Source organism: Bombus vancouverensis, chromosome 5 (assembly GCF_051014615.1).
Source record: "Bombus vancouverensis nearcticus chromosome 5, iyBomVanc1_principal, whole genome shotgun sequence".
In the NCBI taxonomy this organism is placed as follows: Eukaryota; Metazoa; Arthropoda; class Insecta; order Hymenoptera; family Apidae; genus Bombus; species Bombus vancouverensis.
Window position 1 is genome coordinate 12,708,117 of NC_134915.1, and position 12,379 is coordinate 12,720,495.

Genomic DNA, 12,379 nt, shown 5'->3' on the forward strand with positions numbered 1-12,379 from the left:
CACGTCCTGCCACGTCGAAAGTGCGATGTCGCTGATTGTTGGACTATGAAAGCGACAGAGACGGATAAAAAGAAAGACGATGAGAAACATCGTCTCCTCCCTTCTACTTTATCCGCAACGACGTCGCAACACCATTGGGCCATCGGCTGCCGTAAACTTGGTGCTAGTTTTGCTTGGCTGATTTTCTACGTTCGGCGTTCGGCCGAGCGAAAATCGTCGAGTTGAAAATTTCGACAGCGCGGCATGACGGTCAAAACGATCGATCGTTTCGAACGTGGTTCACTCGCGCCGCAAGAAAGGCAGTTCGTGTGGTAAATGTTAAAGTTACCATTCGAAGCACGCCGTTTTGAAAGTCAAACGAGCACGCTCGAAAGTTCGTTGAACTCCGTTCGTTGAAACCCGTTTTCACGACCGCGTTGCGAGGGATTTAGTAACGAATATCTCTCGCTTAATGCTTCTTATATCACTGATTACGCCGGCTGTGGACCGCTTCTACCGTTGGTAATCGAAGTTCGGGCTTTTCGCCAATTCTACCGTTCCTCGCTGGACGTGTAATTCTCTGGCACTGGAGACCGAGCTCCTCTTGTCAAAGCTCGTCTTTTTAACGCTTACCGATCCAATGAAATTTAATAAGAAACGAATCGTCTCGTTTGGAAGGCGATCGAGCTCTATGAAGGCGTGTTAAAATACCTGTTCCACAAAGAGAATTGATCGCATTCTCGCGAACCTCACCAGGCTTAATTTATGCCATTTAACTTCCTCAATCGAATAGTAGTACGAGCTCGAACGAGCGTGCGCCAGCTATATTCGATTAGCAAGCACGAGTAGAATGATCGTTGCGCACAAACTGTGCGGTCGTGTACGCATCGTGATCGCGGTCGTATAAGCGGAAAACTCGAATGCCACCAACCATTAAGGACGGATAATGCCCGAAGGGTTTTCGAAAAATCTGGCAACGATTGTCACGGTCGACTCGTGCCAGATATTCTCTCTTCAACGTGTGTGGATACTCGAGCGTGTAGAGAGCAGGAATCAATAGGCCTGGTATTGTAGCGCGGATTTGTAAGCCGCCGGCGGAAACCTTACGTATTCAACAGTGAGTCACACTTCCAGGAACGTATAGCAGCCCTCTTCTCTCACCTACGACAATGTTCTCGGGCATTGTTTTCCACCCTTGCCAAAATCAAACGGTTCCCCCGGTTCTGTGTCGAGCTTCAACCCCATTTTTTTTTTCACCCCTTTTCAAACGCAATCACCGTGATTTCCATTTAGGCGTTCGTTTTCACCTCATCCCGTTCGAGGGCACTAATGACTTCTGCGGTAATGGCTCCTGCTGCAACTTCCATTGAAAACTGTGCCGTGAATTGAGTAGCCCCTCGACCGTTCTTTTCTACGCTTTCCTATGGTAAGCCATCGACGTGTCAACCGTCAGCTGGTGACACCACAACTCGAATCCTGTCCGCTTCCTCTTCGTATCTGCTTTGTCAGTATCGGTATAAGATATTGCAATCTTTCTTTCACATGCCTGCTGGAAGATTGAAAATTACAGCGTGTTAAGTAATTGAAACTTAATCGCTGAATGAGATTGAAAGATAGAGCAGGATAGTAGGGTGTGGAGTGCCGTTGTATATCGTTGGTGCCACACGGGTCAGGCCAGCGATAAGATAGTATACAGCGTTATTAAACATTTCGTAGACGCAATAAATATTAAGAGCCTGATCTGGCGCCTATCGTTTAGCCGGTTTAGCGAATTACACTGTGCTGCTCTTCCTCGAATAGATTCGTAACAAGAGATGTATCTGGAGATAAAATAAACAAGTCAGTCAGTTTTATGGCCCTTAGTTACTTCGAATGGCTACACTGTACCATATCGAGAAGTGGGTTAACGTTGATTGCAACTAGGCCCTGCAAATTTTCAAATCCTGCATATCAAAAAGATTGTCTGCATTGCGTATCATCGATGTAAGCGAAACCCCTTCTAGCCTCATAGATTTGCGAAAAGACGTTACGTTAGAACGATCTGTAGCGGCACATGAACGTAGAAAAGTCAACGGAAAATTCGAATCTGGAGAGACTCATATTATTGTGCCAATGTTGTTTTGGTTTACAAGGGCAGAGCAAACGAACTCGGGACAGATTGTTACAGCCGTTATTTGTAACCTTCAACCGGAGTTACATAAGAACTGTAACTTTGAACTTTTTGTAATAAGTCTGTCGATATAAATGTGTTTATTAGCAGGTTGCCTAGGACAGTCGAATTTTTATCCTTTGTGTGATCGGTGTAATAGTATCGGGCGCGAGCGACGATTACTACCGGTATACGTTATTTTTGTACGTGTGCTTACACTAAATTTTAGTATAACATTATTAAATATACCTCATATCCTAATAATAGCACCTCAGATCTTTAAAATCGCTTTACTTAGATAAATTTGCCTCGGTATCTCGAGTTTCGTTGGGTCGTTGTATAAGCAGACTTTCCGAATTTGTTAAACCTTGAGCAACAAGAAAAGCAACCTGTACACCAGATTGGGAAAGAAGAGGGGTCCGCAAGGTTCGCGCATGGAACAATCACCGAACGTAACCGTGGCCTTGGTTGAAGCTCGAGCCGCTTCCGGAAGAGGTTAATACCCGAAACGCATCGCTGACTCGGAGGGCTAGAGCGTGTCGTGAATGGTTCAAGTTTCTACGCTCTCGCGGAGCAACAACCTACTCGGAACAATGCCTATTTATTTAGACACAGATCGTTGTGTTCGTTAAGGGACCTAGAGGGATTATTTTTATGGTCAAAGTTAATGACGGCACGGGAAAAATGTCGTAGGTGGTCCTCTTCCATAACGAGTAAAGCGTAATTGCTGGGGAAGAAGCCAATGCATTCTTCCCGGCTAAATGAAACGTTGACGCCAAAGACTATTCGTTCGTAATAGCGTCTGTAATTTGTATTGCAATCCTAGCAATTAACGTTGACGTAACGGCCGACGCTATTCGATCGAACCTCGCGTCACTGTTTCGTTCTTAGTCTATTTAGAATCAATATATTGGAACTTTTCTACGTGAAATTGGTTTGCCAAAATTAACCAATTCTATTCTCTAGTCGCCGAGGCAACGTGATACGAATATTCGAGATATCGACAGAAAGATATGGATTGAATCAAACGCGATTCTTTGGTACGAGCGTTCCGTCCACGGTCAAACTGTACCGCGTTTGTCGGTCAATTAGAGAGTCCAGAACGAGTACCGGTAACATAGAGGCGAGCGCTTGTCGGTGAACGTCCGCAGGGGGTCGTCGACCCAAGCCAACCAGGCCTTAGCTGTCTACAACTTTAACGTTGCTTTTACACCGATATCTGTGAACGTGGACAATCCCGCCTCCTGGCTTCTCCTCTCTCATGTTTCGACCTTGGTTCGAAACTTTAAACCTGGCCCGGCTCGATTCTCACCCGGTAACAGAGTGTCGCCATCGAGCCTCGAAGCACCGATTACGTTACCACCGTGGAGATTTACACGACTAACAATTCAATCGGCCGCTTCTCCGACTCTTGGACGCTTTAATCTCTGTCCAACGCGATTGGAGTTTTGCCCAGAGTTCCTCGGTAAACGCTCGCTACGTATTGTCGAATAAATTAAGACGGTGAGGAGAAGCTGACGTCATTTGTAATGCTTCGTGGACCTGCCACGTATTACCGAAAATTCGCAATCGCCTGTCGCTACCAACTGCTCCTGCTATTTGACGTTTTTGCAACTAAATTCCTGTACATGATGGTAGCTGGCTGTTTTCCCATTTCATTAATAATTGAGCATATTAAGTTGTACGGTATCTCGTAAAAGGTAATAATACGAAGGGACGTGAAATTACAGAGGATTACAACGAGTATCTCGCGCCGTGAACCTACGTGTATCTTTAACAGAGTCCGGTAGAGTTATTACCGACGACCACACGTAACCGCGGAAGAAACGAGTAAAATTGTGCTTAACGAATACGATTTCCTTCTGTTGCAGCAACTATTCCGAAGTCAGCCGCAAGGAGCCACTCCACAGCAGTTGCAACTCCTGCAGCAGCAGCAACAACAGCAGCAGCAGCAGTACCTAGCCGCCTCGCAAGCTCAACAACAACAACAGCAACAACAACAGCAGAACTTTCCCACGGCACCGTATACCGTAATCAGCGGTCAAGAACCATATGTCGGAGCATTGATAGCCGGTGCACCACCTCCAGTGGTGCCGCAGTATTATGGAGTAGCGCCGTGGGTTTATCCAGCCGGATTGCTACCGCAGGCACCTCCTCAAGCTGCCGCTCCGCCGCCTCCTAGGAGACCATTGACACCATCTTCGGCTGCGGCGGCAGCTGCCGTTCAAGACACTGCAAATAATTTGGCTCAAACTGTAAGCAAGTTAATTAGCTAGCCCGCTTTCCAATGGGACATTCGGATCGGACGCATGTGTTTAGAAATAAATCCTATTGTCGCGACGCAATTTCAGCTATTGCCGATATGTGTTTCGCTGCGTGCAAAGTCTCTCCCGTCGCTCGCCTGTTGAACGTTTCTCGATTAAATTTGGCCGTGGGGATTAAATATAAACTTCGAGCAACAATTTGCCAGCTCATTAACGTTCCTACGTTTCTGTGTCAAACAGAGCTGCTACTTGCTTCTAATATACGGCGTTCTCAAATTAATATTACGTTTGATATACAGTTGATTTTATATCGATGTATTGACAGGTTCAAGGCCAATATCAGGTGATACCGGCGTACTACGATCAGAATGGATCCATCGTGATGGGTGGGGTGCGTGGATTAAGCTCCGCGGCAACCCCTATGAGATTAGTCAGCCCAGCGCCCGTTTTGGTAAACAGAGCTCCGTCACAACCACCACCAGGACCACCGGCTCCACCACCACCGAGTCTATATTCCCAGCCAACTCCTACGTCCCATAGTAACGCAACACCGGGAGAATGTTTGGGTAAGAAGCGTTGTAGTCATAGAGATTGTAATTAAATATCCGGACTGCTCATCAGCATTGTAGATATGTGTTACTTTTTTTCCGACATATTGATTCTGTTCTACGTGGTATACATATATATATAAATCTATATACATATTATGTATAGCCTATACATATGCATGACTCACGATTAAATATATCAGTGAATTTTTGAGAAACAGTTATGCGTATAAATATACATATGTATTTATATATATATATTAACGTCGAATAACTTCTTTGTTACTTGTACATACGTGTATACACGCCACGTATTAACCTGGTGACTAAAAATGTCTAGTACGAATTCGTTGTCGATACCGGAAGCGTGCGTGTGTATGTGTTGGAACGGTGTACCGCTAGGCTTATAGACGGTATAAGGTCGGTAAGGTACGGCAAATTAATTGATAACTAAGAGCGTGTGTGGGTTGCGGGCTTTTGGTGCAGGTCTGGCGGCGTGCAGTGCAGCAGCAGTGGTTGCACAGGCTCAAGCAGTTGCGGTACAGCAGGCACAACAGCAAGGATCGGGACTAGCCGCAGGTTTAGCGGCACTAGGATATGGCGGCTCCCCTCTGGGAGCACTAGGCTCGCCCGCTCAGCTTCAGAGTACAGGTACACATTCCTAGCCAACGAACAACACACTCTTTCGAAACGGATGTTTCAGTTTCAGGCGTCGGCGGTGTCCTCGATTTTTCTCTTTTGTACATAACGACCGCATATGTTTGCATGCTTTGCAAGAGCCTTATCGTTTGTCTTTACACACTTGTCATTTTGAACGTATTCTCCTAGTGACGTCTTTGTATACCTTAAAACAATCATACATCGACAATCGTGAGCTTGTCCCTTAGTGAAATTCGGCTTTTAGAAAATCTCGCATCTCTTCTTATCTGTTCTCAGGTCTAGGTCTTGGAGCTTCTTCGACCGCCCGGAGAGATTCGTTCGATAGAAATACATCTGCTTTCAGCCCTAGCTTGGAGTACAGCCGTGCAAAATGGCCTCAGAGTTACGGAGCCCTAGGTACTGATCCGCTGCTCTGTGTGTTGTATAATTCGGAGGGTTAAGTACGTTCGTCTACAGTTGCACGATCTTATTTGCAGGCACAGTAACTGCATCGCCAAGCCCATTAGGATTATCCTTAACACCGCCGCCAACTTTGGGAGGGTCTTTAGGTGGACTCGTCGGTGGAGCAAGTCGGGTATCTGCTGCCCCTGGCGCTGAAGCCAAGTTCCGTGCTAGCGCAGTTCCAGCTTTAACAGCCAACGGGGTTTTCGGCTCTAGTAGCTCTCTTTTCCCGAACTTGGTGGGCAAACCTGGCCGCAGTGGCACGACCAGCATCGGGGACAAAAATGCTGGTGGACGATCACGTTTGTTAGAAGACTTTAGGAATAACCGGTACGTGCTTCCCCAGTTATCACTCGAGGACACGAGTGTCTCATTGTCTCGTAACACAGCTTATGTTACAAGCAATTCTCATGTACTTCAGATTCCCGAGTCTTCAGCTACGTGATTTGGCCAATCACATAGTTGAATTCAGTCAAGATCAGCATGGTTCCCGTTTTATTCAGCAGAAATTAGAACGTGCTTCGGCTAGCGAAAAGCAGCTTGTATTCCAAGAGATCCTTACTTCTGCTTATTCATTGATGACCGATGTTTTCGGGAATTATGTTATTCAGAAGTTCTTTGAGTTCGGTACGCCGGAACAAAAATCCACCCTTGCCCAGAAGGTAATTACGACGTTCATTTTTATTTACGTATGTAGGAAGTAGATTAAATGATGAATACCTTTGCGTGTCAACTGATACTTATTGATCGAAAATAATTGTAGCTGAACGATTAAAGTAGATGCATAAAGTCTTTTAGATCTTTACTAGCGTTCAATTAATCGTTGATGTTAGGTTCGAGGACACGTACTGCCTTTGGCACTGCAAATGTACGGTTGTAGAGTGATTCAGAAAGCTCTCGAATCGATCGGACCAGAACAGCAACAAGAGATTGTCCGTGAACTGGACGGGCACGTTTTGAAATGCGTTAAAGATCAAAATGGAAATCACGTTGTGCAAAAATGCATCGAGTGCGTTGAACCACGAGCACTGCAGTTTGTAATCGGAGCATTCGCTGGTCAAGTGTATTCCTTGAGTACTCATCCCTACGGTTGCAGAGTAATTCAACGTATTCTCGAGCACTGCACTCCTGAACAAACTCAGGGCATTCTTCAAGAGTTACACGCTGCAACTGACCAACTTATTCAAGATCAATATGGAAATTATGTGATCCAACATGTGCTTGGTAAATGTCGTTGCTTAAAAATATATTTATAACTTTCTTTTCCTACCAGAGTAATTCATTCGTACGTGTTTGTTTTATAGAACATGGAAAGCCGGAAGACAAGGCACAGTTAATCAGCAGTGTTAGGGGTAAAGTACTTACTCTCTCTCAACATAAATTTGCGAGCAACGTCGTTGAAAAGTGTGTGACCCATGCTACAAGACAAGAGCGTGCTGTACTCATTGAGGAAGTATGCGGATTTAACGACAAGTAGGTTTCGCAACATATAAAACTTCGATATTTATCAACGAGAATTATTTCCACCAATATTCCTTTTGTTGCAACTTGTTGCTAAAATTCGTTTGTACTTGCCATTAACTGCTTACTTTTTATACTTGTTACGAAATAGCGCATTGAACGTCATGATGAAGGATCAGTATGCCAACTACGTGGTTCAGAAAATGATCGATGTAGCAGAACCAGCACAACGTAAAGTACTGATGCACAAGATCCGCCCACATTTAGGTAGCTTGCGCAAGTACACCTATGGCAAGCACATCATTGTCAAGCTGGAGAAATTCTTCATGAAAACTGCATCTGCAATGGGGGTAGCAACACCAGCTGGTGCTACGAGTGGTGGAGGTGATCTTGGTCCTATTGGACCGCCTGCTTCTGCTGCTGGTGCAGTATCTACACCAGCTCAGCAGCCAACGCAGGTTTTATAAGCGTACGGTTTCGGAAAGTAACAACTTGAGGATCTTCGTACGTTCAAAAAAATACGTACTAAGATCTACGTAATATTTATGCAACGTATCTATCGTCATTAAACATATAATGGACGAGGAAAAAAAAAAGAATGCATTTCAATGTGCCGCTTGTCACGTTGTCCCTTCTTGAAACTATAAAGCTGAAAGAAGAGAATACGCGCGTATTCACTTAAGACGAAAAAAAAGTACTACCGAGATAATTTTTCTTATTTTTGCAAAACCATAAAGAACGAAAGACGCTAACAATTTGTACAGATCAACAAGAATGGACAACGCGAAATTACGGTACGAGGAGAACGAATTTTTAGGTCAAATATGTGTCAGGAAAAATCAACTTCTAAAATAACGTTAGTACAGTGCATTTTTTCTATTAGTAATCAAACGTGCTGCCGAGTAATATATCAATAGCGATTTACATTGAAATGTCGCGAAAGTTGCATTAATAACGTTCGAGAGCCGAGTTTCCTCACAATAGCTGGATAAGCTTCAAGCAACTATATAAAAGAAACTAGTGCTGAGATGGCTGATTGTATTTTAAACACCACTCGTTTTCAATGAGTTTTAGAACAGTTTTAACGGCATGATAGTTCCAACAATTTATGACATACTTCCCCTCATTTTGGGTAAAATTGTTAAGCTCTTTAAACTCAGCACTCTTTTGAAAGAGCGTAGGCCCTGTCCTCTGGCAAACATTTAGACACCTATGAGAAAAGCATAAAACAATGGAAGAACAAGAGGAGAAGTTAGTTGAGTCATACGGCTCATCGTGATTAAAACTCGGTAATAACAACAAAAATTTTGAAGAAGAGAAAATTGTGTTTAGACAGCTAGGATAGATCTTAGAGCTGCATGCATTTATATCGAGCTGTAATGAGGGTGCGATGGCCGTTAACACCATGCACGAAATGTTTTGATCGCAAGTGTACCGTACTATCTTCGCACGCTGAAAATAGTGTTTGTGCGGTATACGTCCGATCATTGAATCGATATCGATTCAGATTCGATAGAGGTTAGGAGCTACAGATATGTTGATTAAATCTAGCATAGCGTTTGACATGGGAATGGAGCTGAGTACCCCATACCTGACCGCTGATCTGCCCCCTTGATTGCTTCAAATTGTTCGTAAAAGAAAGAAAAAAAAAAAGAAAGACAAGAGAAGCAAAGAGAAATCGATTTTATTACTCGTTTAACGTTTATAAGAATTTGGAAGATGAATCAGTATATTATGTATATGTGTGTACATCTCTCGAAGACAGAACTTAACAGGAGATGAAAAGAATGAAACTAAAAGACAGAAACAAAACAATGAGGAGAGACATCAAGTCGTTAGCACGGTTCTCCTTTGTTCATTTTTACGTTTGTCGCTCTGAAGCGCGAAGCATTTTTTTTTCTACTCTCTTACATCCTTTTTGCATCCCTTTCCTTCCGATCCTTGCCCCTCCGCCCTGTTTCTCCTTTCTCCTATTCCCGAGATCCCCAAATTTTGTAAATTGTGATATAAATAAATAACAAATGTGTATAGGTACGACGTGACAACCTTATCGTGAGGAACCGTAAATTCAATGAATATTTTATTTTTCATGGGAATTCTCTCCTTTTTAACGCACTTTGTGAATATCGTGTATTATAATAATTACTAATTATATTAAATTTAAATATGATTTACGTTCTAATGCTGCTGACCCTCGATCAATATACGTTAATATTTCCCTTTCTCCTACCGTTTTAAAAATGGTTTCAACCACCCCATCGATCTCCCCATCGATCTCCCCCTCTATACACGTACAGGCACATACATTTATACATACTTTTCAATTGTAAAATATGAAGATTTTTGACGAAGGAAACACTCTAGAGAAAGGAAATCACTTATGTTCGAATTCATCCAAAAATCCCACCCCTTCTGACCCACATCCCCGATAACTCCCTTCCATTTTTAAATAATCGCAGCCATCGCGATTATCGCGGTGATTTTTGAACGTAACCGAGATCCATTGTACATTGTATAAATGATAACGCGTTCTTTAAAAGAAGAAAAACGTCAGGAAATTAATATTCCCAATGCGTGTGTATCTATATCTTTTCGCGCCATTCTTTCCCTACGCCTTTACAACACGTTCACACATTAGTTCAACATATTATACACACCAAGCATTTCAATTGTATTATATATACTGATCACACAAGACGGTTGGAAAGAGCACCTCTCAGCTGTTTTCAATAATATCGTACTTGTTCCTTTTAATCGAACTTTCGCATTGTAAAAGGACACGCATAACTATATTTCTCGTATCTTTTTTCTTCTCTGTCTCGCCTCGTCCGCTTTAACGATTAGCTTCGTACATCGTGCATGCATCACGTATTTTTGCATCACTTTCTGTATTCCTAAGATTTTGTACATTCGATGAAGCAGTTCATCGATCAAAATCATCAATTTCATAGCGTTCTTTTCCGAAGGATTTTCTTTTGTACAATTCACCTATATACTTAGTTCATTTCGGCGACTTTCACGCATACTTCGTTGCGTAAGATTTTTATATTTGTTAAAGACGTATTCCTAGAGGAATAAAAATTCAGATCGGAATTGGAGATTTATTATTCCATTTTTAAGATAAAATTGGAATAACTTGTAGCTCGTTCTTAAGAGGTTTTCTGAGAAATTCGAAGAACAGAACAGCGTTTCGAAGCAGAACGTTTCATCTAAATCACTTCACGAGTATGTATGTATATAATTATTCTTCATCGAGAGATTCTCGACGGTTGTACAAAAAGAAAATCTTGCTAAGTTTTTAAATTCGACGTTCGTGTGCGCCGCACATTTGCCACACCTATTTGTATACATTCGAAAAAGGAAGTTCGTTGCGTGTTGCATTCTCACAGCCGATAGGTAGTTGTAATAAGATCGAGTTGTATCTCAACTGTGTACAATGTATAATATTTTGTTAACTTAGATGTTAAACGTGTAGAATTCTAAAAAGAAACAAAAAATAGAGGAACAAGAAAATAAAGATAGAAGGAACCAGCGCAAACAACTCGAGGTCCGTTAGGGTTTTGTACAAAAAAGATGTGAAAAATAAAAGGGAAACGGAAAGAAAAGGAAAGAGCCAAAAAGAAAGAAGAGGAAGAAAATAGCCGCTTTCTTTGTAACATATTGTAAATAACGATTTATTAACGAAATTGACAAATTCTTAGGTAAACCCTTTCTCTCTTTCTCTTTCGTCTTTGCTGAAGGATTGCTGTCAAAAAGTAATAATGGCGCGACAGGTTCAAAAGTAGGGAGGAAAAGTTTGGAAATGTTTAGGAGGGGAAGTGCGTAAGACTCAGTACTTATCGGGTTTTAAACGACCGTTCGTTCTTTCTCGTTTGCTTCCCTCCAATCTGCCCACGGATTCTCTGAGTAATTCGATCGATTGGTACTGGTACTCGTGGAGAATGGATGATAACGTACGCGAGCTACCGTTCCCCACACCTGAATTCGATCTTTTCGGAAATCGCTGAGAGGAGGCTGCTCGTTTTAGAGCCGCGAATAGCAAAGAAAAAAAATGTCAAGGACATAGAAAAACAAAAAGAGAAATTAAAGATGAAAAACAGTGTCACATGTACGATATAACGAAACGGAAAAACTCAACATATACAGGACAGAGACATTCCAACCGCCACTTTTCATCCTCAGCCGACAGGATACTTTGCCGTTTTTAAAACGCGAGTTACATAAATATGCGACGTCAATATGTTGTATTAATATTTAATAAGGAATGACGATAGTTCCTTCGTCCGTGTAAATCGCGCGCATCATCTGTAAATTAAACGTCGGAATTCAACATCTCATTTGTAATAGAACCATCACGATAATCACCCTGTCGAGTTAGGAAAAAAAAAACGCAAAAAATGAATACCGAAAAGTCACTCAACAGAAGCGAAAATCGAACGCAAAATCTCATGTCTTATCAGCTAAGGTTATTCATTATTATTATACTTTTATTATTATTATAATTATATTATTAATATTCTTATTATGATTCTTATCATTATTATTATTATGATTCTTCTTCTTATTATTATTATTATTATTGCTATAATTACCAATATTGTTTGATTAACGACCTTCCCTCTACGGATTATTATTGTTATTACTAATAATTGCTTTATACACACTTTTATATATATATATACATACATACATACATGTATATATATATATATACATATATATATATGTATATGTATATGTATATATATATATATATGTATATATATGCGTATATACATATATGTGTGTGTATATATATATATATATATACATATATATATATATATATATATATGAAAACACGAGTATGACAAACTCACGTATATAACGCTTTATAA

General features: G+C 41.6%; 1 protein-coding gene across 4 annotated transcripts in view; it reads left to right on the forward strand.

The window, feature by feature from the left end:
• pum (pumilio) overlaps nt 1-11,076 on the forward strand; it is a 63,130-nt gene extending 52,054 nt beyond the window's left edge. For 3 of the 4 annotated variants that reach the window (XM_033332942.2, XM_076618517.1, XM_076618519.1), the window contains 9 exons: nt 4,000-4,383; nt 4,718-4,958; nt 5,427-5,591; nt 5,877-5,996; nt 6,077-6,371; nt 6,463-6,703; nt 6,875-7,265; nt 7,346-7,514; nt 7,654-11,076. In XM_033332942.2, coding sequence (XP_033188833.1) covers nt 4,000-4,383; nt 4,718-4,958; nt 5,427-5,591; nt 5,877-5,996; nt 6,077-6,371; nt 6,463-6,703; nt 6,875-7,265; nt 7,346-7,514; nt 7,654-7,969 — 2,322 coding nt within the window. In that variant the 3' untranslated portion in view covers nt 7,970-11,076. The remainder of the gene's footprint in view (nt 1-3,999; nt 4,384-4,717; nt 4,959-5,426; nt 5,592-5,876; nt 5,997-6,076; nt 6,372-6,462; nt 6,704-6,874; nt 7,266-7,345; nt 7,515-7,653) is intronic. The other variant, XM_076618518.1, reaches the window with a different exon arrangement.
• Nucleotides 11,077-12,379: the final 1,303 nt, after the last annotated feature.